The sequence below is a fragment of the Oncorhynchus mykiss genome, chromosome 16, assembly GCF_057628025.1.
Source record: "Oncorhynchus mykiss isolate SJ-2025 chromosome 16, ASM5762802v1, whole genome shotgun sequence".
In the NCBI taxonomy this organism is placed as follows: Eukaryota; Metazoa; Chordata; class Actinopteri; order Salmoniformes; family Salmonidae; genus Oncorhynchus; species Oncorhynchus mykiss.
In genome coordinates, this window is record NC_143037.1 from 17,138,845 (window position 1) to 17,165,352 (window position 26,508).

Genomic DNA, 26,508 nt, shown 5'->3' on the forward strand with positions numbered 1-26,508 from the left:
TTCCAACTATTTACTTTTTTCACAACTGTGATCGTGACTGTTTTACAATGTAAATGAAGGTTGGGTTTGTTTCAATCCTGCCCACATAACCAGTGCTGGCAGCACACAAGTAATTATCAATTCTGGGTGCAGCTGCACAAGACAGTTTTGGTTTACTTTGGACATCCCTATGAGGCTAGTTAGGGACCATCGGTAAATTGCACAATGTACATGGGACAATATGTAAACATTTCAATAGCTCAAAATTTCAATGACCTAATATAAATTGTCGAAATTCATATACAAATATTGAAAGCATTTCATTAAAAAAAATATAAAGGTGTGCAACATGAAAATATTGTCTTATTTGCATTGTGTAATTGATTGACGGTCCCTATCTAGCCCGGAGATAGGCTATCCAAAGTTAAACCAACTTACCATGGTCGCACACCAGTCGGCTGAAGCTATTTGGCGAAAGAATAAAAAATAACTCTTCCCACCACCAAACACGCACGAGACCCCCACATCAAATCATACCCCGAAACCAACTCAGGTTTGAATTCAGTCATGGTAGCCATAATTTCTTAACGAACCAAATTAGGAAGTGCAGTCAGCCTTTAAAGATCAGTGAGTAGCTATGTTTCCATTCACTTGTGGAGTGATTTTTTTGTCGACATTTAGAAAGTTTGAAAACTGGCTATGCATAGATAATAACAGAGAGTAGCAGCAGCGTGGGGGGGGGGGGGGGGGGGGGGGGGGGGGGGTGCAAATAGTCTGGGTAGCCATTTGATTTGCTGTTCAGGAGTCTTATGGCTTGGGGGTAGAAGCTGTTTAGAAGCATCTTGGACCTAGACTTGCTGCTCTAGTACCGCTTGCCGTGCAGTAGCAGAGAGAACAGTCTCATCACTAAGCTAAGGACCCTGGGACTAAACACATCCCGCTGCAACTGGATCCTAAACTTCCTGACGGGCCACCCCCAGGTGGTAAAGGGTGGCTGGAGTCTTTGACAATTTTTGGGCTTTCCTCTGACACCGCCTGGTAAAGAGGTCCTGGATGGCAGGAAGCTCGACACCGGTGATGTACTGGGCCGTACGTACTACCCTCTGTAGTGCCTTGCGGTCGGAGGCCGAGCAGTTGCCATTCCAGGCAGTGATGCAACCCATCAGGATGCTCTCGATGGTGCAGCTGTAAAAACTTTAAAAAATGTTCTGGTTGAAGTGTTTCCATTACCCATTTAGGCAAATTAGGCATAAAGAAATTGCAGACAGCCTGTAGGCTATGCCCTCCCACCTATCTGTTTCAAGTCTTAGGTAGCCTGTGAAAGCCAGCAAGAATAGATTGCAATAATTGACTAATACTTGCCATATTCTAATAATGATCATGTTCCAACGCATCAGCACGGTCAGTGCCATGGTGAAACTTGCACTCCTGTAGATATGAAATAATATATATATATGTACTGAACGAGTCAAAAGTTTGGACACACCTACTCACTCAAGGGGTTTTCTTTATTTTTACTATTGACCTATTGAGTATATCTGTTTTACAGCTTTGTCATGATATTTTTCACATTTAAAACATCTTATTTTATTATTTTCTATAGGCCTATTTTGCATGTTATTAAAATGACCTAAAATCCTTAAGTTTCCAAAAATGTTGGTAGTTTACTTACATTTTTTTAATAAGTTACCAGTAACATTCCCTGCCTTTGCAACCCTGAGTTCACCTAACATGTGTGTGCATGTGTGGAAGGGAATGCCACCAGTCTGTGAGGAGAGAGGGAGTGTTCCTGAAGGGCTGACTTACATTCTGCCAGTGCATGGACAGCGAGTGACTGAAGGTGTGTCAGCTCCACCACCACCAACTCATCCAGAGGTCGCCCCCTGCCTGCACATTGACTACGTCAGGATAGGACCTGTTGGGAAACACACACACTACAGACTACAACATACTGTAGATGTTCAAAATAGAGTTAAAGGTCCAATGCAGCCATTTTTGGCTCAATATCAAATCATTTCTGGTCGATTATTAAGTACCTTACTGTGATTGGCTTCAAAACCCAATCTTGGCAAATGTATGTTTGTCATGTAAACTAATGAGGCACATTTGTACTACGAGCTGATGTAAAGGGACATTTTCCAATCAAATAGTCTGTGAAAGTAGCCGCCCTTTCCTCTTGACTACCGTATCATGTACCCTAATCTTTTGATGAGCTTAATGACTATATCATACATTTTGTGAAAATGGGGTCATTTAATATGTATGAAATTGTATTTGTTTGTGAATTAATTTACTTCTACCAGATAAATGCCTTTTATTAAGTTTTTGCGCTGAAGAACATTGCGCTACGTTTTTGTCCATTCAAAAAGCCTACAAAAGTTAAAAAATGTCAAGGCTACTTCCTTGAAAATGTCAGTTGCATAGCTTATCATGTTAAGTGATAAAGATGCAGTTCAGTGGAATCAGATGTGTGACCTTCCTTGAACATCAGCCTTACATGTACCATTTAGCTCCATCTACTGGGTGACAAGGGCATTGCTGAAACAGCTTTAAGTCAGTCTCAATATCAAATACATTTTTGGTCACATACACATATTTAGCAGATGTTATTGTGGGTATAGCGAAATGCTTGTGCTCCTAGCTCCAACAGTGCAGTAGTATCTAACAATTCACAACAATACACACAAATATAAAAGCAAAAGAATGGAATTAAAAAATATATAAATATTCATTTGAGAAATGTCAGAGCGGCATTGACTAAAATATGAGATGAGTAAAGCAGTATGTAAACATTGTTAAAGTGACTAGTGTTCCATTATTAAAGTGACCAGTGATTCCAAGTCTATGTATATAGGGCAGCAGCCTCTAAGGTGCAGGTTTGCGTAACTGGGTGGAAGCCAGCTATTTAACAGTCTGATGGCCTTGAGATAGAAGCTGTTTTTCAGTCTTTCGGCCCGGCCCCAGCTTTGATGCACCTGTACTGACCTCGCCATCTGGATGATAGCCGGGGTGAACAGGCCGTGGCTCGGGTGGTTGATGACCTTGATAATATTTTTGGCCTTCCTGTGACATCGGATGCTGTAGGTGTCCTGGAGGGCTGGTAGTTTGCCCCCTGTGATGCGTCTAGAAAGCCCTGCGGTTGCGGGCGGTGCAGTTACCATACAGCCCGACAGGCTCTCAATTGTGCATCTGTAAAAGTTTGTGAGGGTTTTAGGGGCCAACCCAAATTTCTTCAGCCTCCAGTGCTCCCTCTGCTGTTTCCTGAAGTCCACGATTAGCTCCTTTGTTATGTTGACGTTGAGTGAAAGGTTATTTTCCTAGCACCACTCTCCCAGGGCCCTCACCTCCTCCCTGTAGGCTGTCTCATCATTGTTGGTAATCAGGCCTACTACTGTTGTGTCGTCTGCGAACTTAATGATTGAGTTGGAGGCATGCGTGGCCATGCAGTCATGAACAGGGAGTACAGGATGGGGCTGAGCGGAAGTGGAGGTGTTGTTTCCTACCATCACCACCTGGGGGTGGCCCGTCAGGAAGTCTAGGACCCAGCTGCACAGGGCGGGGGTTCAGACCCAGGGCCCCGAGCTTAATGATGAGCTTGGAGCATACTATGGTGTTGAATGCTGAGCTATAGCCAATGAACAGCATTCTTACAAAGGTATTTCTCTTGTCCAGATGGGATAGGGCAGTGTGCAGTGCGATGGCGATTGCATCGTGTGTGGATCTATCTATGGCAGCCTTGCAAGGGTTAACATGCTTAAATGTCTTAATCACGTCCACCATGGAGAAGGAGAGCCCACAATCCTTGGTAGCGGGCCGCATCGGTGGCACTATGTTATCCTCAAAGCGGGCGAAGGTGTTTAGCTTGTCAAGAAGCAAGATGTTGGTTTTCCCTTTGTAGTCCGTGATGGTCTGTAGACCCTGCCACATACGTCTCGTGTCTGATCCATTGAATTGCGACTACACTTTGTCTCTGTACTGACGTTTTGCCTGTTTGATTGTCTTACGGAGGGAATAACTACACTGTTTGTATTCAGTCATATTTACAGTCATCTTGCCATGGTTAAATGCGGTGGTTCGCGCTTTCAGTTTTGCGCGAATGCTGCCATCTGTCCACGGTTTCTGGTTTTGGTAGGTTTTAATAGTCACAGTGGGTACGACATCTCCTATACACTTCCTGATGAACTCAGTCACCGTATCCGTGTATTCGTCGATGTTATTCTCAGAGGCTACCCGGAACATATCCCAGTCCTCGTGATCAAAACAATCTTGAAGCATGGAATTGGAGTCGTGATCAAATTTGCCAAAGGAAGGGAGGGGGAGAGCCTTTTGTCGGCATTTTCAAAAGTTGATGTGTTGATAGAACTTCAGTAGCGTTTTCCTCGAATTTGCTTTGCTAAAATCCCCAGCTACAATAAATGCAGCCTCAGGATATGTGGTTTCCAATTTGTATAAAGTCCAGTGTAGTTCTTTGAGGGCCGTCATGGTATCAGCTTGAGGGGGAATATACACGGCTGTGACTATAACCGAAGAGAATTCTCTTTGGAGGTAATATGGTCGGTATTTGATTGTGAAGAATTCTAGGCCGGGTGAACAAAAGGACTTGTTCCTGTATGTTATCACAATCACACCACGAGCAATACATCATGAAACATACACCCCTGCCTTTCATCCCAGAGAGTTCTTTATTCCTGTCTGCACAATGTACTGAGAACCCACCTGGCTGTATGGATGGGGACAGTATATCCTGAGAGTCATATTTCCGTGAAACACAGTATGTTACAATCCCTGATTGAGCTCTGAGCTCATCTACTTTGTTGTCCAGAGACTGGACATCAGTGAGTGTACTCAGAAGTGGTGGATGGTGTGCACGCCTCCTGAGTCAGACTAGAAATCCACACTGAATACCTCTTCTCCGCCGGTGGTGTTTTGGAACAGACTCTGGAAGTTAAATTGCCCTGGGGGGGTACGAACAAAGGATCCAATTCAGGAAAGTCGTGTTCCTGGTCGTAATGCTGGTGAGTTACCGCTACTCTTATATACAAAAGTTATTTACAGCTGTATGTAATAACACAGAAAAATTCTGGGCTAATAATGTAAGAAATAACACAAACAATGAAATACTTCAAGTTTCTTAGGAGCTAGAAGCAGAGCTGCCATATCTGTCGGCACAATCACACCAAAAGGTTACACCAATGGTTTGTGTGAGCAGATGAGTGTAACGATGTCTGTATTACTTGGCATATCTTACCTCTGAAGAATATAAAGCATGATGAAACATTAGTGTTTAGAAGTAAAACCATTCCAAAATGTCTTAATTTTTTTTTTTATTCAGTTAAATGAGTTGAAGAAAAACACTTTTCGGAGTTGGCAGCATTAAAATGTCATGTCTCATTATCATTGAACAATCTAAACAATTTTACCGACAGTCTGAAATAACTGTTCTGATTTGAGGCCATACTATTCAGCATAAAGTCAGTCAGCCGTTACCACCATCACCAGGGTAATTGAAAACCCAGCCGCTAAAAAGCACTTCTGCAGTGACCTACATAGGACGGTCTCCCATCGCGCCATAGAACATTCAATAAAGCAGTAGACAAAACAGTAAAAGTGGTCTTGGACCATTTCAAAAGTTTCAGAAAAGACAGCGAGATGCATGGACAAAATGGTTTTAATTGAATAAAAAATACATAGCGTTCTTTTCCCAGAGCCATTGCTCACGGTTCGTCGAGAGACCTCATAACATACTCTTTGAAGGATTTTAAAACAATGACCATATTTTACCAATCAAACGAAAAGATACCGGGACCATGGTTTCCTGGATTGTACTGATCTGGTAGTGATGGTCTAGCTCTAGTCCTTCCGCTACTTTGACAGCTGGCAGAAGAAGGGAACGGGAGGGGTGGCTGGGTCAGTCTCAGTACAATGCTTCAGCATTGCTGCTCCTAGGCTTCTTGATCTTGTCAATGTTCTTCAAGATCATGTCGTGTAGCGTTACCTGTAACAGAGCAGATTCAGGATTAAAAAACGCAATGTGTTATCTTGTGGGTAGAAATGGATGGTGAGGAAAACTATTCCTGTGCATAACAGGATATTTCACTCACGTATTGATTTCTCAGCTCTGAAACTATGACCTTGAGGCTGATGTATTTCTTCTCATCAATCTCAGTCACTGTGCGCCGGTAGTCCTCCTGTTTAGAGAAAGAAAGAGACTTAAGGTAAATAGTAATGTAGGTGCATGTAAATAATGCATACTAGGGTTGGACAATATCCACATTTGCATAATGCTGCTTTACCCTCAGTAAATGCACAGTGTAGTGACAGGTTTCTGTCTGGAAGAAGCTTGCCAACCAGACCTGCAGTTAGCAATCACACTTACCACATGTGGGTATTTTGCTATTTTGGACACTAGCTTTGCTCTTGTGATGTAGTATCTATGGGCAGACAGGATACAAGATGGTTACATAGCCTACCACAGTAAGACTAATTGTAAAGACCGGGTTGAGGTTAGTACCCAGATATCTGGTCGAGGTACGATGCTGCTTCCCCCTCCACTGTTCGGAGTTCAGCTACTGTCTCCTCCTGCAGACACCAAATCAGTGGTGGAGCCATGGTTCAATGTAGCATACACTTAGATGAGACCTTAGGTACAGACAACAATAAAAATGGTGCACCTTTTAATACATATAGACTCTAGTAGTCTAAATCCATTGCAGTTGTGCGTCCTGATTAGAGGTAGACCAATTAATCGGAATGAAGGATTAATTAGGGCCGATTTCAAGTTTTCATAACAATCGGTATTTTTGGACACCGATCATGGACGATTACATTGCACTCCATGAGGAGACTGCGTGGCAGGCTGACTACCTGTTATGCAAGTGCAGCAAGGAGCCAAGGTAGGGTGCTAGCTAGCATTAAACGTATGTTATAAAAACCAATCAAAAAAATCACTAGTTAACTACACATGTTTGATGATATTACTAGTTTATCTAGCTTGTCCTGCGTGCATATAATGGAAGCGGTGCCTGTTAATTTATCATTGAATCACAGCCTACTTCGTCAAACGGGTGATTTAACAAGCGCTTTCGCGAAAAAAAAAAGCTATGTCGTTGCACCAATGTGTACCTAACCATAAACATCAACGCCTTTCTTAAAATCAATACACAAGTATATATTTTTAAACCTGCATATTTAGTTAATATTGCCTGCTAACATGAATTTATTTTAACTAGAGAAATTGTGTCACTTCTCTTGCGTTCTGTGCAACAGAGTCAGGGTATATGCAGCAGTTTGGGCCGTTTGGCTCGTTGTGAACTGTGTGAAGACTATTTATTCCTAACAAAAACAGCCAACTTTGCCAAACGGGGGATGCTTTAACAAAAGTGCATTTGCGAAAAAAGCACAATGGTTGCACGAATGTACCTAACCATAATCATCAATACCTTTCTTAAAATCAATACACAGAAGTATATTTTATTAAACCTGCATATTTCGTTAAAAGAAATCCAGTTTAGCAGGCAATATTAAACTGGGGAAATTGTGTCACTTCTCTTGCGTTCATTGCACGCCGAGTCAGGGAAAATGCAACAGTTTGGGCCGCCTGGCTCGTTGCGAACTAATTTGCCAGAATTGTACGTAATTATGACATAAAATTTAAGGTTGTGCAATGTAATACGGTTCCGTATTTCACTGAAAGAATTAACGTTTTGTTTTCGAAATGATCGTTTCCAGATTTGACCATATTAATGACCTAAGGCTAGTATTTGTGTTTGTTATTATATTATAATTAAGTATATGATTTGATATTTGATAGAGCAGTCTGACTGAGCGGTGGTAGGCTGCAGCAGGCTCGTAAGCATTCATTCAAACAGCACTTTGTGCGTTTACCAGCAGCTCTTCGCTGTGCTTCAAGCATTGAGCTGTTTATGACTTCAAGCCTATCAACTCCCGAGCTAGTTAGCGGGGTGCGCGCTAATAGCGTTTCAATCGGTGACGTCACTCGCTCTGAGACCTTGAAGTAGTTGTTCCCCTTGCTCTGCAAGGGCTGCGGGTTTTGTGGAGCGATGGGTAACGATGCTTCGAGGGTAGCTGTTGTCGATGTGTTCCTGGTTCGAGCCCAGGTAGGGGCGAGGAGAGGGATGGAAGCTATACTGTTACACTGGCAAAACTAAAGTGCCTATAAGAACATCCAATAGTCAAAAGGTATATGAAATACAAATGGTATAGAGAGAAATAGTCCTATAATAACTACAACCTAAAACGTCTTACCTGGGAATATTGAAGACTCGTGTTAAAAGGAACCACCAGCTTTCATATGTTCTCATGTTTTGAGCAAGGAACTTAAACGTTAGCTTTTTTTACATGGCACATATTGCATTTTTACTTTCTTCTCCAACACTTTGTTTTTGCATTATTTAAACCAAATTGAACATGTTTGATTATTTATTTGAGGCTACATTTATTTTATTGATGTTTTATATTAAGTTAAACTAAAAGTGTTCATTCAGTATTTTTGTAATTGTCATTATTATACATTTTTAAAAATTAAAAAATGTAATAATTTAAAAAAACTAAATCGGCTGATTAATCGGTATCGGCTTTTTTTGGTCCTCCAATAATTGGTATCGGTATCGACGTTGAAAAATCATAATCGGTCGACCTCTAGTCCTGATGTACTATGCCGACTGCTCCTGCATATATTATTTTGTAAAATGTACTCTGTTAATAGTTCACTGAAGTGTGCTGCAACGTACTGGCCGCCTACTTATCTTCTTTAATACATATAAAGTAAACGTGGCACCTGAATTGAAACCCCAAAGTTGTTGCCATCTTCTATTCTTGGGATAAGCAACTGAACCCACATTTTTACCTGAAGAACAAGACAGACAAATTATCAGGGACTGCAGATAATGGGTAATATGTACTCACCTAAATGTATGGTATAGATTAAGGCAAAGCCTGTGGGATAGATTATGGAAGAGACTGTGGGAAAGCGCGATGTACCGTGTTACATTTCTCTATGAGTGTCCTGATCTCTGGCTTGACCTTCTCGATCAAGTCCACCAGCTTGGTGTTGCTCTTCATCATCCCACTAGGCATGATAAAGACCTTGGTGCCAGCCACTGTAGGACAGGAAGAGAAAATTGTTCCCGTGTGGCTCAGTTGGTAGAGCATGGCACTTACAACGCCAGGGTTGTTGGTTCAATTCCCACGGGGGACCAGTACAAGAAAGTATGCACTCGCTACTGTAATTCTCTCCGGATATGAGCGTCTGCTAAATGACTACAATGTAAGTGTAAGATGAACAAGAGAACATACCTCTTACCACTGTAGGCTTGACCAGAAGTAAACACCAGAAAATGAAGAAAACACTCAAAATATGCATGTAGTGTTACTCACCCTTGTCCTCCCCAGTACCATCTTCCATTTTCCTCTTTTTGGCATTATGCTGCGAAGAGGATATCAAGTTGCTTACATCTGTTACAATTACAGATTGCATTTGGTCATCACAGGGTGTTTAATTCCATTCCAAGTCTCACCGCTTCAAGTCCATCGTGGAGGTTTGTGAGTAGAATGGGGTCTGGCACTGTCAAGTTGATTTCTGAGTGTATCTCTTTAAGTTCACAGATGTTTAAAATGGGATCCTGCAAACGATGGCCCACAACACATACACTCTAAAAGGGAAATTGGAGGTCATTTGACTAATCACTTACATTGTGATTACATAAATAAGCTTACCTTGAGAAAATGGTCAAGTTCCAATAACTTATTTGGGAAAAAACTTGCAACTAGGTTCTCCGCCTGTGAAACAAGGAGTATAGTTGGAATATGACATTCAAAGCTATAATATCTAGATACTTTGTGCCCTCACTGAATACAGTAAACACCCGAAAGGAAACTCACCTCCCCAGTAATTCGTTGTCTGAAAACATCGACCTGTACAAAAACAACAACTGTCATATTACAGGAAAATAATTAAATATTCAATAACCAGCAGGCATGTTTGAATACAACATGTGATTGGGATTCGATTAAGATACTGTCTGCGAGACATTGCTAATCATCAGTCAACGTCAAATCAATATGCTATCGGTCCACGTCTAAAAATTGTGTTGAATTGAGTTACCGGGTTACCTTGACACCGTTAGTTATTAACTAGCTAGCTACCAATACTCGCCCCTTATGAAACATGCGGCACAAGCGATAACTATGTAAGTTATAGCTTTATGTAAGGAAGTGCACCTGTTAGACGGTTTCCCTGGTCCGTTATGCCAGGCACGGGAAGAAAGCAAGTTAGCTTCAGCACTTTGCCTCACTGACTAATAATTGCTAGCTAGCTAACATTACAAGCAACTTCTCCTAAAATGTCGAATGAATTGTGGACGTAAATTACGTTTTACCTTAAGATTAAGTTCATTGTCCACCTTGAGGAGTGAATTCATCTTCTTTAACCACAAATGGCAGAAATACGATTGTCCTCAATTTGGGACTAAACGTGTCAGCCACAATTGTTGTCTGAAAATGAGGTATTCAACATGAGACAACATGACATACGAACACGCATGCACAGTAATGGTGCTTTCAAGACAAATGGGAACAAGGAAAAAAAACAAAGTCAAATCGTGACGTCGGTGATCGATTTCTAGAAAGATACCCCCGTTCTCGACTTGGAATTCCGAGTTAGATGACCGTTCAAACACCTGTTCCCAGTCGTTTTTTCCGAGTTCCCGGTTATCGTGAACGTACTGAAGATATTTCCGAGTTCCCAGTTGTTTTGAACGCGGCATATTTATGCACTGAACGCGAAACCGTATTTTTCAGCTGGCGATGTAAACAAGAGGATTGGCGAATGCGAGAACTCGTTCTGTCCACTATAATCTTCAATGATTCTCCTTATTTAATCACAAAAAGCAGCCATGGGGCTACCTGTTACGATTAAAGTGAATTTCAGGGGGAATGTAAAGACATTTGTGGCTCCAGATTTGGATAAATCGGAATGGGAGTCGGTTGAAGCCTGGGCAAGTAGCTATCTAGCGCTGGCGCAGTTTAGCTAAAGACAAGTTAGCTGCATTCTTCGAGCCTAGCAGGCCTAGCCATGGCCTAGTTAACACAAACGTTGGACTATTTAGACATTTGTCTGCAAATTATCTCTTTAGCATCACATTTGAGTATTATTATTATATGTGATGTGATCATGTTTTACTGATCCCGAATCATCATGCTATGTTCTTTGAATTGAATCTGCAGATAAAAGCATCGTTTGGCATAAGCCATTTCCAAGTTAAATATTTTGATAAGGACAATGAAGAGGTGAGTTTAAAAGTATTTTATTCTATTGTGTATTATTTCGAATGTAGGGCAAAGTCCTCACTCTGCTCGATCATTCACATGGTTCCAACATTTCTGATGTAACGTTACAGCAACAATATTATGGGACAAGGGATACATTAGCAGATTCAAAGTATGTTTTTTCAGAAGGCATTCTGTAACACTAATCACTCTCTTTGTTTCAGGTTTCCGTTAACAGTCAAGGTAAATTAAGTGATAATCTTAATATAGGTGGGAAATTTATCTCAGTTAAATCACAATGATATGCCATTACTTTTCTCCATCTTTAATGTGATGGTTATTCGTTTTTAGCTTTCCCGTTCATAATTGAGAGGTCACACCAACACAAACGTATTCTCTGATCTCTTTTGTTTGTCTATATTTTTCAGGGGAATATGAGGAGGCGGTGAAGGTATTCAAACTTACATGTTTTTTAAAAATGTATTTCAAAGGCAAAAAAAACTTTCTGTGAACTAGTTCTTCGAGGCAGTAAAATGCTATATTGAATTGCTGAACGTGCTATTTCCTCCAGAGTGCAGAGAAGCAGGGGAACCAGTTGCACATGAACATTTACAAGGCAAAGCAGGGTCAGGCTGGCGCTGGGCCGGTCAAGGCCCAGGATGTGAAGGAGCTGAAGGGTGACCTCCGGCCGGCCCCTCCGTACCCCTCCAGGGTCAAGACTGTGGACAAAGGCACACAGGTCACCCCTGAGCGAGATGTTGTAAGAGCACCACACACGGCTTTCAATGTTGTCTGAATGTAAGAGAAGTTATATCATTGTCAGGTTGGTATAGTTTTGCATGAGTGATACAATCAATTGATTTTATAGGTGGTTGTGAAGGACAACAAATTGACCAAGCCAGAGGATAAACCTCCCCCAGCTTGGTTCAGATCTTACATGGAAAAAGTAAGTCCATATTGAAATTAGATTCTTCATTGTTTCTTTATATATCAGAATAATAAACCCAAAAATCGACTTACATTTTTTTAAAATGTAGAACCAGTTTTAACGGGATCCCTCTCTCCTGTCAGTTCAAGGATGAGGTGGTAAAGGAGGTAGTGGAGAAAATGTGTAACGACTTCTCTGGCCAGTGCTGCACCCACAAGGCTCCTGACCACGACGGGCCCCTCGAGGCCCTTGGAGCTGTAGGTGGAGTCAATGTCAAGGGGAAAAAGATCAGCTCCTCCTCCATGGGGCCCCCTGCCTACACTTCATTGGGCTATACTCCTGACTGCAGCAAATGCAAGAGACCAGCCTCTGATGGAGCGTATCAGTGCAGGTAGACCCATCACAACAATAATTTAGCAATATTATTATGTTATTAATAATCTCATGAGTTTAAATAAAATAAAAGGTTTATTTAGCTGATTTCTCATGAAATGTCACTTTCAATTAGTAATATAAATAGCATTGTTCTTGCCTTCTTTTTGGTGTCCTGTTTTTCTCCAGTGTGTGTCCATCCTGCATCTTATGTGAGCTGTGTCGACACAGCCATGACCCCAGCCACAACCTGGTGAGAACTAAGACGCCCCTCTCCATCACTGAGCACGGCATGTCAGGAGAATTAAGGTTAGTCTGCTGGATGTAGAAGCCTGCCCTTACTGTGATGTTGTCTGTGTTACTTTTATTGTTAGGAGAGGAGATGTTCAGCTTTCACACCTTCCACTGTATTTTTTTATTTATTTTTTACTTCTGTATTTTGTTTGTACTCAGGTTCCCAAGGCGAGGAGACAGGACGGTGCGCAAGGCTGAGCGTCAGCGCCTCAAAGCTGAGAGTAGGCAGCTCAAGGCCGAGGTGAAGGAGATCAAGAAGAAGCTGAGGCTGGAAAAGAGGGGCCTGCAATGGAGTGGCCCTGGCACTACCTTTGCCAGATCCAATATGGCCACCACCCAGGCTCCAGCCCTGGCCCCTGATCCTGCTGCTACCCAGGCCCCAGAACCATCCCCAGGTCCTGCCCCAGACCCCCAGGCCTCCAGTCCAGAGTAAGCGCCACCCTGGGAGGGCGTCAGAGTGCTGGGTGTCTCTAGGCCCAGCATGGAGAAAAAAATCAAATATTTTCTCAAGAAATAGGCCATCTTTGTAATAGTTGTAATAGAGTTTATCGCTGGTGGATGATGGAACTACCCCACGTGTGAAACTGCTGCTGCTGCTTCATAGATTTCTAAACAATAAATAGCTTTGAGCTGCAAAAAGGATCCTGCTGCTTTTATGATTCATAGGGGAAAAAAGAGGGATGGGTCTGAAGCCGGGGCTGTTTTCAACAATGCTCTGTACACTTGAAACACTAGGGGTCCCGAGGTCTCCCACACCACCTTGGTGCCCACTATGGCTGCCTTGTTTCTGGATGAAAATCTGCCTGATGGGACCTTCCTAGAGCCCGGCACCAAGTTCATCAAGTACTGGAAGATGAGGAACTCGGGCACCATCAACTGGACCTCAGAGACCAAGGTACTCCCGCCAATAGGACCCATCTCAGTCCCTAACCTGCATACTAGAACTAACTACACCTAATTGTAACTATTAATTACATGTAATTAGTACTTACTGTCTGATTAACCCAACCAGTGCTACAGCCCTTTGAATTCAGTGTAGATTCCCTGTGTGAATACAGTGTTAAGTTTTCTGTTGAATTGTTTTTGTCTGGGTCCTTGTGTGTGTGTCCCTAGCTGAAGTGCATGTGGGGTAACCTGGCCCTGGCGTCGGAGGAAAAGCGTGAGATGGCCGTGCCCCTGCTGCAGCCGGGCCAGGTGGGCGTGGTCAGTGTGGCCTTCGTTGCCCCGGTGATGGAGGGCCCCTACACCTCCCACTGGCGCCTGGTGCACTGCGGAGAGCAGTTTGGCCCCCGCGTGTGGTGCAGCATCGTGGTGGCCCCCAGCACCAGCCGAAACACCAACTGTCCTCAGAGCAAATGCCTGGCAAGTCAACCAGCTCTGTCCCATTCACATTTCTTTAGCCAAGATACACACTAGTACAGGGCCAGATCTACTAAGCATATTTGACATCCGGTACAAAGCAATAATATTTTGAGATTGCAGACCCTGATACAGGGATGGATTTACTAAGCATCAGGTAAAAGTTACAGGAATAAAACATCAACATCCAGCCTATTTCCACCGCTATTAGTGTCATTATATCATGTGATTTACGTTCTCCCACTGTGCTTCAGAAGGACGAGCCCAGGCCTGTGGTTGTGGAGAAGGTGGAGGGATGGTCCAGCTCCAGGGACAATGGCCTGGCCATGTCTGTAGACTACTGCCACAGAGACTACTACTTACCCTCTGTAGACCTGCTCACTGCACAGGTGGGGAAAGACTAAGGTCACGGCATGTTGGCTTTGCCACAAAGGTAGACTCAGTAGTATGATATCACCATACACCACGGGGAAACTTCCTGCTTTATTCAATGACTCAACAATATTTGTATTATTTGTGTTTTTTTAGGATCTGTTGTCCTTTGAATTGCTGGATATGAACATTGTACAAGAGTTGGAGAAAGTTCCAAACAACACTCCAGTTGGTAAGAAATGATATGATGCCACCACAACGCATGGAAAGATATATTTTTGTGGGTCTTTTTTCAGATATTCCCGAGAATTTCAAGACACAATGCTTGTGTGTTGATGACTGAGATGAGTTTGTTTTTGTTCCATTGGTAGATCTGACCCCCTGTATGTCCCCTCTGCCCCACGACGGCCCTCTACTGGAGAACCCAGGCCCTGCTCTGTTCCAAGACATCACTGAGACGAACAGGGTCAATAACCTGCTGGGTAAGACAGAGGGCAGAGGCCAATGTTGTGGTCTTTCACTTGACTCTTTTATCAAGTAAATAAGTGACAAGTCTATATCAAATTGTGAGTTTTGTTTATGATTAACAACTATGGATTTAAGAATATAAATATGCTATGACAGGCTCTAAGGCAGGTGTCAGCTTGAGTAAAAGAAGTTGAGAAAAAAGTATTTGATCAGTGTTGACCACATATCATACACAGCCCTAACCTTTGTATTGTGTGTGTCGTGGTCAGGTGTGAAGAGGGAGAACTTGGACCCCCTTGGCCACGAGGATGGGGATGAGGGGGACATCAGCGGGTCCCAGTTTGTGTGTGAGACGGTGATCCGCTCTCTCGCCCTGGAGGAGGCTCCCGACCACAAGCCCCCGCGCAGACATCAACCCAGCTACTGCAAGCCCAAAGGTGAGGCGGCCATCTGGTTTGGTTGAATTTCCCAGCAAAATGGGAAAGCATGACTAAGTGACCATGATATGAGACTCAGTTGAACGATAAAGTATGGCTGTTCTGTCCACTCACTAGCTGTGAGTCTTGTTATCTGACTGTGTAAATGGTGCAAGTTAAAAACTAAAGTAACTCCAGTTGTTGTTTTTTTAATGTTTGAAGCACTCCCAGCTGTAGCCCCGGGACCTGTCTTTGACTATGAGAGGAAAGTACTTGACACTGCAGTAAGAGTGGCAGGACCAGATGTGCTGATGGGGGTTATGAGAGGTCAAGGTTCACCTCCAGGCCTTCCCCAGATCACACTGTCAGAGGAGGAGACCGTCACAGGTAAGAAACAACTCTCAATACAGTCGGTCTGCTTTTGTTTACACTCAAGTAACTAGTGGTAACTCTCAAGTCAAAATGCACCAATTACACATTGGCAATTGTAAATGATCACGAGACATAATCTGAATTTGTTTTGGTTAATCCATATTTTCTTCCTCATTGCATTGTCCTCAGCGGTGCTTCTGGCCCCAGAGGTTGAAAATGTGTACATGGAGCTGCATGCACTGAAGGAGGAGGACAAGGAAGACAAAAAAGCCAGAAATGATGTGAACGAGGAGGAGGAGGAGGATGAAGAAGATGAAAAGAATGTGAACTACGATGAGATGGAAGAAGACGAGACAGCAGACTGGGACGAGGTGAGCAGCCAGATATCCACCTTGTCCTCGTCCTCCTGCGAGGACTACGTCATCGTCATGCCCGACTGCTTCGACACCAGTCGGCCGCTGGGCGAGTCCATGTACAGCTCCGCCCTCTCTGAGCCTGTCACTACTGCAGCCGCGGAGCAGGAGGAGGATTCGGACTCGGAGCGTGAGGAACTGGACAGGGCCACCCCAGAGGGGGAGAGGCAAGAAGGGTCCGGGGCTGCAGCCTTAGTCACGGAGGCTCCAATCCACAGCAGTGTCAACCAGATGCTGTGTGCCTCCCAGACACTGGACGCCGTGCCCCTCACCCCTGAGGTGGTGCCCCCGCCCATCCCTCTCCTGTCCCCACAGGCCCTGTACACACACAGGTGAGAGGGCTCTCTGACGCAACAGTAGTCTATTAGCTTAGATATTACAGGGCTCAACACACACACAGGTGAACAGGGGACCATGATATTACAACAGATGATATGTTACTGTTCTATCACATGTTTGCAATGTGTTTTTATTTTGAAGTGTGCAAATTGTTCAGTATCTAGTAGGTCTATTGGAATTAAACTATACTGTTGTCCACTCTCCCTTCTCTTCGATTAGTATATTAGGATGTTTTTGTTCTGTTTCCCAGGTCTGAAGCGGTCCATGTTGCAGAGCCAACGAGTCAACACGCTTCTGGACCAGTAGAACCATGCGAACCAGCGGTCCGTTTAAATGGTGAGTGTTAGACATGGCGGGCCGGGAAGTGCCTGCAAAATACAGCCGTTTCCTTGCATGAAGCAGACACACAATGTTTTGGTTGCTCCGATCACACGAAGGACTCATTTGACATGCATGCTTTTTAGCTGGTCTTGTGGACCACTACTGTCTGTGGCCACTGGCCAGAAAGGAAACATCTGTCTCTCTTTGGAGAAAGGGGAACTAGATGTTATTTCAAGGCTTCTTACTTCAGCAAAACATCTGACTGTGTTAATGTATAGCTCTCTCATCCAGTATGTCCTCCCCCCCCCCCCCCCCCCCCCCAATCTATATTTCAGTATCTAGTCAAACCAGACTGGCAGGCTCCGACAGTGTCTTGGAGACGTACAACTCCAGACCCCGCAGCTACCCCCACCGAAGGTGAAATACTTTCCTACACAATATTAAGCCTAGTTTAGTTTTAGAAATGATCTGCACATCTATTGCCATAAAAAAAATATATATAAAAAAAATGTTCCTCATTTGTGCTAGATGGGATGCTTGGTTTTCTACCAACAAATTAGTATTTGAATGCAAAGTTTTAAAATCTACTGGTCGTTCATTGGTAATAGGCCCTACAGTATGATACAACACTACATTTTAAAACCGCTTTAAATAGAAGATATTTAAAGACCTTTTGAGTGATCTCGTCGGTGATATAACAACTCTTGTTGATACACATTTTGTGAAAGCTAACTGGCCCTGGAACAGATAGTTCCCTTTAAGTATAGTGGCTGACCACATTCTTCCTCTTCTATAGGGGCCAAGGCGGTATGACAGAGGGACTTGTCAAGGGGGCTTTGTCAGTGGCAGCGTCTGCCTACAAGGCTCTCTTCACTGGACAGAGCTGCTCCACAAAGGTATGTCCCACATACAGCACAGTCAAACACCTTGTCGCACACTGCCATGAGAAACTTGACTCAGCTGTGAATATGCTGTATGATAAATGGTTATAATATCATGAAGTGATTATTACATACAATTGTGAGTTATTTATCCGTTTTAAAGCGTCTTTACATTTTGGCATATCTTCTTGACTTCCTGTGCACTTTTAAAATGACAAACCAGAACTAACCTTTGACCTGGCTCCCCTATCCCCTTCACCCCTGCAGCGTGGTGTGGATCCGGCCAGCCAGGACGCCTCCATGATGGCTGTGCTGCTGGAGATGGGCTTCGGGGACCAGCGGCTCAATCAGCAGCTTCTGAGGAAGCACAAACATAACCTGCTGCACACCGTCAATGAGCTGGTCGCAAAGGCCGATTATGAATGGGGCGCCGCCACACGCTACTGATGGGCCAATAAGCCGGGCCTCTACGCAACCCCTGACCTCTGTGACACCCAATGAGAGAGAGGGGTTTTCATTATGCCACTGATGTCACTGACATGTTAGGTAATGGGCCCTACCTATTGCCGCGTTCATATGCTACTTGGAACTAGGAAACTCTGAGATTTCCAACTTCCTGATTCGTTGAACGCGGCACGTGTATAACTACTACCAGTTAGTTAGCATGTCGGAAATATCAGATTCCTAGTTCCAACTAGCTGCTGAATGTGACATATTGACAGGGCTAGGGTAGGTTCTCTGTCCAAAGAGAATGGAGGGTGTTGGTATTGAATGTAACCAGAATTAAAAGTCCACTTTTATCCTTTGCGGATGGTATTGGGACTATTGTTATTTTGAAGGACTTACAGGGTTGATTCACAGGGGAATTCAATTACATAGGAATGCTAAAGAAGGCAGATGTCCGATTCCTTTTGATTTCTGTTAGATATAGTAGTGAATCGGTCTAAACAATGCAATCTTGTATGTATCAAAAGTACTGTTATTTTAATGTTACGCAACATTTGACCTGTGGATTGTGTTATGAACAGCCACTGCATATTAAGGAAATAAGCTGTTTATTTTTAAGAGGCGCCTGCATGTCAGGTTTAAGTATATATTAGTCATGTAGTTGTACCATAGGAGTCACAGCTATAAATGTTGCCTCTGCGTCCCACACATCCTCATGTTCAAACTTTCACCCTGTAAGAATCAACCTTGTTCATATATTTACATCCTACAACACTACGTATATCCAACCGTTAACATCTATAAGAGACATTCCTAAGTTTGTTCATGGAACTGAGTTTCTCATAGTTTTTATTGTATTTTTATGCATATACCAGTAGTGACTGGTTCCTGTGTTACTATGGTGATTTTACATGAATGGTCACGTGAGTGCGTTGGTTTAAATCACTGTATAATCCCGTTATGTTAGTTTTTGCTCTGTATTTTTTAATTTAAAGAATTTTGATTTGTAACTGGACACATTATGTTTGTGATTGTGATATTTGTTCAAATACTCACCCTTTAAAGGAGCATGCTTTGGAAGAAATGCTGAATATTTTTCCTGTGCTTGGTGAAGGGCTTTCCTTTCATTCAGCATGTAAGTAAGTACCATGCAATTGTCAGTTAGCCAATAAACAACTTGCAAAATTCTCCTTAAGTGGCTGAAATGTTGTATTTTCAACATGGCTGTTTGAATGGCAGGTCAGCATTTATTTTGTAATGAGTTGTTCTGGAGGTAATCTTCATTAACTTCACAATACCTTTAAGATACTTTAGGATGATTTGGACATGAACGAAAATGCTAATATAAACTCAGCAAAAAAAGAAACGTCCTCTCACTGTCAACTGTGTTTATTTCCTCAAACTTGATGTGTAAATATTTGTATGAACATAACAAGATTCAACAACTGAGACAAACTGTTCCACAGACATGTGACTAACAGAAATGGAATAATGTGTCCCTGAACAAAGGGGGGGTCCAAATCAAAACAGTCAGTATCTGGTGTGGCCACCAGCTGCATTAAGTATTGCAGTGCATCTCCTCATGGACTGCACCAGATTTGCCAGTTCTTGCTGTGAGATGTTACCCCAATCTTCCACAAAGGCACCACCTGCTTGTTCCTGGACATTTCTGGGGGGAATGGCCCAAGCCCTCGTCCTTCCCATCCAACAGGTCCCAATGGGATTGAGATCCGGGCTCTTCGCTGGCCATGGCAGAACACTGACATGCCTGTCTTGCAGGAAATCATGCACAGAACGAGCAGTATGGCTGGTGGCATTGACATGCTGGAGGGACATGTCAGGATGAGCTTGCATGAAGTGTAACACATGAGGGAGGAGGATGTCTTCCCTGTAACGCACAGCGTTGAGATTGCCTGTAATGACAACAAGCTCAGTACGATGATAATGTGACCCACCGCCCCAGACCATGACGGACCCTCCACCTCCAAATCGGTCCCGCTCCAGAGTACAGGCCTCGGTGTAACGCTCATTCCTTTGACGATAAACGTATATCCGACCATCACCCCTGCTGAGACAAAACTGCGACTCGTCAGTGAAGAGCACTTTTTGCCAGTCCTGTCTGGTCCAGCGACAGTGGGTTTGTGCCAGTAGGCGACGATGTTGCCTACTGGCAACCTAGTGAGGACCTGCCTTACAACAGGCCTACAAGCCCTCAGTCCAGCCTCTCTCAGCCTATTGCGGAAAGTCTAAGTACCGATGCAGGGATTGTGCGTTCCTGGTGTAACTCGGGCAGTTGTTGTTGCCATCCTGTACCTGTCCCGCAGGTGTGATGTTCGGGTGTACCGATCCTGTGCAGTTGTTGTTACACGTGGTCTGCCACTGCGAGGATGCTCAGCTGTCTGTCCTGTCTCCCTGTAGCTCTGTTTTAGGCTTCTCACAGTACGGACATTGCAATTTATTGCCCTGGCCACATCTGCAGTCCTCATGCCTCCTTGCAGCATGCCTAAGGCACGTTCACGCAGATTGGCAGGGACTCTGGGCATCTTTATTTTGGTGTTTTTCAGAGTCAGTAGAAAGGCATCTTTAGTGTCCTAAGTTTTCATAACTGTGACCTTATTTGCCCACTGTCTGTAAGCTGTTAGTGTCTTAACGACCGTTCCACAGGTTCATGTTCATTAATTGTTTATGGGTCATCGAACAAGCATGGGAAACAGTGTTTAAACCCTTTACAATGAATATATGTGATTGATTTTTACTAATTATCTTTGAAAGACAGGATCCTGAAAAGGGGACATTTCTTTTTTTGCTGAGTTTAGGTACAATTGACTTGGATTTGTGCCACAAATGCTTAAAAGTTAGCATTTGAAACAGTGGCCTGGTAAACAAAACCAAAGCATGGATTGCTGTCATTCCTTGTCCCTAGACTGCTTACAGGGTAAGGAAACCAACATGTAATTTGGGTGGACTATCCCTTTAAATTCTGCCCGTTGGTTGCACGGAAAAAAAGAGTTATGTTCACTCAGTATCTTTAGAAATTGAACATAAGCCCACCGACTGCCATGTATTGCTTTGCTTTGCCCAAGTCATAATCAGAATCAAGATCTAGGTACATATAATAAGAGTTGTTGTGGGTAATGCCAGTAATTTACCACCAAGTGGCAGCATACATCATTCAGACACGACGTCTGCCTTTCAAATGCTTCAAGTAGGAAGTGAATTCGTCACTTCGCCAGACAAACTATGTTGGAGAAAATCCAATATTCGTTAATCGTTGACTGGTATAAAACATGTTTGGCTGTGAGTACTTACCATATAACAATTAGCAGCACTGAAAATCTGACGGACATCAGGTTATAAGGTAAGTGCGCAGAAGCATATCAACTTTCCACACAGTCAGCTGAACTAATGCTTTGTCATTTCCCTTAAATTCATCATTTAATAATGTCAATGTTTTCAATGCTTAACTAATTGATAGGCCATCTAATGTGTATGTCATTGTCTAATTCGGGTAGCCCATTTTAATTAGAGTTATATTATATATTTTCAAAATTATGAAGATTTGTCATTTGAAACAACATTTATGTGAGGAATGTAAAGTATGGATGAGAGATACAATGCGTAAATGCTGTTATCAAGTGGCATTACTGGTTTCTACTCCAAATCTATATAAAGGAGAAAGTGTTACATTCAATTACAATGGCCTACACCCTTAGCGATATTGTGGCAAAAAAGCTCATTCATCTAAACATCTCATCTAACAGAACGTATTAAAAATAAGGTATCGCGTTATCTAATCTAGCAGCAGGCAATCATAGACGTGCAATCAGTCCGAGATAAGAGACAGTGATGCTACGGTCTTGTCTTTAGAGCAATGTTGAGGACTTTAGCCTCCTCCTATGTCTTTCTCCTCGTGTGTATCAAATGCAGGGACATTATTTTATAGAGGCCGGTTGAAGGTTTATAGTGTTGCACTATAAAGAGCAAATCAATATTCTTTCAGGTTTCACAAAGAGGTCCAACACCAAGGTGCTTTATAGAAAGAGCAATATAGCTTTAGACAATATCAGTCCTACTTGTTCATGTGAGAGAATGCATGGCTGATGCCCCCTTTTTAACAGCAGACGGGGTTGTGTTTCCTTTTCTCCCAGCAGATAGGACGGTGTTTCAGACCATGGTCACTGTCGGACACCCCAGTGCCTCCAAGGAGGGCACAGAGGCCATCGTGCCTCAGGAACAAGATCCAGAGAAGAGAAGATTTCGGTCCCACTCCCAACTATACGGAGCCATCGGGGACAGCATAGGCAATGTAGGAGATAACTGCCCGACTTGTCGGGGAATAGGGCGTATTCCAAGAAGTAGGTGGCCAACTTCTGCCAGACTGACTACTTAGTTGTTCCTGTGATTAACTTACATTTCAATAATGGGGCTATTTCCATGTTGGTATTCTAAGACTTGCTGATGGGATTCGGGAAGTGTCTTCCTTAAACTATTGATAACCCACACTTGATTTAAGAGAAGTGATGTTGTGTGTTGTGTGCAGGAAGGCTGACATACCAATAGAGCCATATCTCTAACTGTGAAATAGTAACCCTTCTTACTGTTCTCTGTATAGAACATGATCAGCTAGTGGCAGTCATCTCATGTTCAGACAAAAGACTGAGGCCCAGCCGCACGTAAGTGTGTGTGTGTCTGTTTTTGTGCATCTGATTGTGTGTTTGAGTGACTGTGTGATGTGTTTTACCCATACGTGACACTGTATACAGTAAGATTCTTTGTGAATTTAATCAAAATATAATATTTTGCTTCATAGTTGTTAACTCAAATTTTCCAGGAAACTCTACGTGTGTATCTCGGTGGTGCTGTGTCTCCTGATCTGCTTTCTGATCCTCTTCTTCCTCTTCCCACGGAGTATCTCACTATCCCCTGTCACCGTCCAATCAGTACTGGTCTTCTTCACCCCAGACAAAGTTGAAATGCAAGTCACCGTAAGTATACATGCCACACTCCCGAAGACATCAAAGACAACAGGTGATCGATCGCTCATCGTTTGGCCTATTGCATGAGGTCAGTGTGATCAAACTGTGCGTTTCCTCTTCTAGAATGTTTTCAACTTCACCAATGACAATTTTGCGGAGATGGAAGTCTTGGACTTTGATATGCAAGTCCTGATCGATGAAACGGTGATGGGCAGAATCAAGATATCTAATATGACCTCGGTCAAATCACGTTCAGAGAAATTGGTGAGTTTGATACTGTTGTTTTAATATAAATCGTAATGGATCAAGTAGCCTAGCGGTTAAAAGCGTTGGGCCAGTAATTGAGAGGTTGCTGGTTTGAATCCCAAGCCGTCAAAGTGAAAAATCTGCCGATGTGCCCTAGAGTAAGGCACTTAACCCTATTTGCTCCTGTAAGTCGCTCTGGATAAGAGCGTCTACTAAATGACTAAAATGTAAAGTTACACAATTGTAGTACTGTCGTGCAAAGCATTTTTCTTTAAGGTCCTATATGAAACAATTTGACCTTTAATTCCCGATCTAATTGAGTTTTCCGGTCTCCTTTTTTATGTTCGTACAGTATACTGTTGTCATACCCATAAAAATTGAGGACCCAGGCCTGAAGTAAGCATGATGTTTATTATCACTTAAATGTTCAATATCATTACCATCACTACTTCTAAATTAGGATGGAAATATAGTATTATCTGTGTACATTATGGTACATTAACTACTCTTGGCTAGGACATACAGTGCATTCGGAAACTATTCAGACCCCTTAAATTTTTTCACATTTTGTTACGTTACAAAGCTAAAAAACATGTTTTTAGAAATGTTTGCAAAAAATGTGGAAAAAGTCAAGGGGTCTGAATACTTTCCGAATGCATGCATATATATATAATGCTAATAAATGTCTTCGTAACTCTTCTGTTTCAGTAATTACTGCAAGTCAACCTCCATAAGGATTCACACCTTGTTCTTACTTTTGCAGTGGGTATCACACTTTTATTTTAAGATATGTTAATTAAAGGACCAACTATAAACACATCCGTCTCACTACATACACTTCAAGACACTTCAGCATCTGACTACTAGGCTGTAGCATGCCTAGCTTCAGTGCTCGTCTATAGTATGCCCCATTGACTTCCTATTTCAACATACACTATAGTGTAACGATCCTGGGTTTATAAGCACGGATATCGACTCTGCCGCTTGAGCATGCTTTTGGGCACAGTTGATAGCGCGCCGGACTTTGGGCTAGAAGGTTGAGGGTCCGAGACCTGCTCCCTGCCTGTTTCATTACAATATATACACAAGAATGTGGACACCCCTTCAAATTAGTGGATTCGGCTATTTCAGCCACACCCGTTACTGACAGGTGTATAAAATTGAGCACACAGCCGTGCGATCTCCATTGACAAACATTGGCAGTAGAATGGCTTTACTGAAGTGCTCAGTGACTTTCAACGTGGCACCGTCATAGGATGCCAGCATTCCAGTTAGTCAAATTTATGCCCTGCTAAGTGCTGTTATTGTGAAGTGAAAACATCTAGGAGCAACAACGGCTCAGCCTCAAAGTGGTATGCCACACAAGCTCACAGAACGGGACTGTCGAGTGCTGAAGCGCGTACCGGGTAAAAATGGTCTTTCCTCGGTTGCAACACTTACTACAAGTTCCAAACTGCCTCTGGAAGCAACGTCCGCACAATAACTGTTCGTCGGGAACTTCATGAAATGGGTTTCCGTGGCCGAGCAGCCGCACACATGGCTAAGATCACTATGCACAATGCCAAGCATCGGCTGGAGTGGTGTAAAGCTCGCCGCCATTGGACTCTGGAGCAGTGGAAACGTTCTCTGGAGTGATGAATCACGCTTCACCCTCTGACAGGCCGACGGATGCCAGGAGAAAGCAACCTGCCTGAATGCATAGTGCCAACTGTAAAGTTTGGTGGAGGAAGAATAATGGTCTGGGGCTGTTTTTCATGGTTCGGGCTAGGCCCATGGATGAAAAAAAACGTGGATGAATTCCCCTTTTCAAGACCCAACACTAATACTACGGGAGCCAAAATAGGAATGCTTTCAGCCTTTTCAAAACGTGGATGAATTCCCCTTTTCAAGACCCAACACTAATACTACGGGAGCCAAAATAGGAATGCTTTCAGCCTTTTCAAAACGTGGATGAATTCCCCTTTTCAAGCCACGTGTTCAAAATATGTCACTCATTTGTTTCATGTCCGCTTGGGATTAATCCGGCTGTAAAAACTAGTAACAGTGTTAACTATAGTCATTCCTTTTAGCTCATAAACCAACCCAATGTTCAGTCATTGCATTTGTTATTACCGAAAAAGGTAGTCGGGAATAACAAATGTTTGAACTTTGACCATTTTTCACATTTTGAAACAGGAGACTGGGCACTTGCAGTTGAAGATTTCAAAATGTCCGCCTTAATATTCCCTCTTTGTCTTTCACAGAATGACAATGAATGTGTCCTACCTGGCTCACTCAGAGCAGCTGTCCAAAGACACATTTGAGTACATTGACTGTGGAGCCAACACCACCATTCCCCACCCTATCGGGCAAATGATTTTTGAACGATGAAAGCCTGGCAACGAGGGATTCCCAAAGTGAAAATATGTATTATAAACAAGATAGACTCCTCAAAGGGAAATGTATACGTATTGTAGTAGACAATATTAATAATTATAGTATTGTCCTCTGCTCTGCCCACATTATTTGCTGTGCATAATTCTTCTAAAGTAGTTTTCTGAATGATTTTATGAACTGTGAAAGTACACGCTGGTTGTTTTAACATAATTGTAGGGATTTAGAACATATATATGAGATGTGTGATAATGATTCAGAATACAAATTAAATTCCACAAGACATGTTATGTGTACTTTAAAGTTTACTGCATTGATATTCAGTATGCAATTGGCTTGTAATTCCACTAACCTCCATTAACCTTACAGTATATAACAAGGTAAATAACATTTCCTAAGTGTTGCCATGATCTGACTGTGAGACGAATGGTGCAGTGAAGTGACAACTTTCCTGGACAGGGTGTGGACTCGGACTATTTGCACACTTGGAACTTTTGAGGGACATGGCTGAAATACCTAGCACCTTTACCGCTTTTTAAAGTATTTCTTTGAAGACACTGACATGGGGGGGGGGGGGGGGGGGGGGGTGCATGATGGTTACAGCTACAGACGTTGATGTACTGTAGGAGCGGTTATTGTTGCCATTGAGAGCCTCTAACAATAAGG

General features: G+C 42.9%; 3 protein-coding genes across 10 annotated transcripts; 2 read left to right on the forward strand and 1 right to left on the reverse strand.

The window, feature by feature from the left end:
• Window positions 1-5,629: 5,629 nt before the first annotated feature.
• Window positions 5,630-10,696, reverse strand: LOC110491477 (proteasome activator complex subunit 3). 3 transcript variants are annotated; one of them, XR_005036456.2, is made up of 11 exons: window positions 10,377-10,695; window positions 9,880-9,912; window positions 9,715-9,777; window positions 9,516-9,620; window positions 9,376-9,424; window positions 8,980-9,098; window positions 8,777-8,845; window positions 6,491-6,618; window positions 6,356-6,410; window positions 6,081-6,167; window positions 5,630-5,974 (listed from the first exon to the last, which is right to left on the reverse strand). XR_005036456.2 is itself a non-coding variant. In XM_090202086.1 (11 exons), the coding sequence occupies exons 1-11, from the start codon at window positions 10,416-10,418 to the stop codon at window positions 5,894-5,896; spliced, it is 771 nt and encodes a 256-aa protein (XP_090058212.1). In that variant the 5' UTR covers window positions 10,419-10,696; the 3' UTR covers window positions 5,630-5,893. The 3 variants fall into 3 exon arrangements, 2 of the variants coding, with proteins under 2 accessions (XP_090058212.1, XP_090058213.1); XM_090202086.1 differs by having other exon boundaries at window positions 6,491-6,558; window positions 10,377-10,696; XM_090202087.1 differs by lacking the exon at window positions 9,516-9,620 and having other exon boundaries at window positions 6,491-6,558.
• Window positions 10,697-10,853: 157 nt separating this feature from the next.
• On the forward strand, window positions 10,854-19,434 carry LOC110491476 (next to BRCA1 gene 1 protein). Of its 2 annotated transcripts, none has more exons than XM_021564952.3 (21): window positions 10,854-10,994; window positions 11,224-11,286; window positions 11,490-11,508; window positions 11,694-11,716; window positions 11,837-12,025; window positions 12,134-12,211; window positions 12,337-12,584; window positions 12,755-12,874; window positions 13,019-13,288; window positions 13,595-13,754; window positions 13,973-14,221; window positions 14,473-14,607; window positions 14,747-14,822; window positions 14,962-15,072; window positions 15,328-15,495; window positions 15,697-15,861; window positions 16,036-16,591; window positions 16,849-16,934; window positions 17,255-17,336; window positions 17,716-17,815; window positions 18,068-19,434. In XM_021564952.3, exons 1-21 carry the CDS (start codon window positions 10,893-10,895, stop codon window positions 18,245-18,247), a joined length of 3,180 nt encoding a protein of 1,059 aa, XP_021420627.3. In that variant the 5' UTR covers window positions 10,854-10,892; the 3' UTR covers window positions 18,248-19,434. The 2 variants fall into 2 exon arrangements, with proteins under 2 accessions (XP_021420627.3, XP_021420628.3); XM_021564953.3 differs by having other exon boundaries at window positions 14,476-14,607.
• A 1,960-nt stretch (window positions 19,435-21,394) lies between these two features.
• On the forward strand, window positions 21,395-26,127 carry LOC110491478 (transmembrane protein 106B). Of its 5 annotated transcripts, none has more exons than XM_021564958.3 (8): window positions 21,395-21,605; window positions 22,396-22,602; window positions 22,860-22,920; window positions 23,079-23,232; window positions 23,347-23,487; window positions 23,822-23,865; window positions 24,178-24,231; window positions 25,713-26,127. In XM_021564958.3, the coding sequence occupies exons 2-8, from the start codon at window positions 22,419-22,421 to the stop codon at window positions 25,837-25,839; spliced, it is 765 nt and encodes a 254-aa protein (XP_021420633.1). In that variant the 5' UTR covers window positions 21,395-21,605; window positions 22,396-22,418; the 3' UTR covers window positions 25,840-26,127. The 5 variants fall into 5 exon arrangements, with proteins under 5 accessions (XP_021420633.1, XP_021420632.1, XP_090058214.1 ...); XM_021564957.3 differs by having other exon boundaries at window positions 21,401-21,605; window positions 22,399-22,602; XM_021564959.3 differs by lacking the exon at window positions 21,395-21,605 and adding an exon at window positions 22,069-22,273 and having other exon boundaries at window positions 22,399-22,602.
• Window positions 26,128-26,508: the final 381 nt, after the last annotated feature.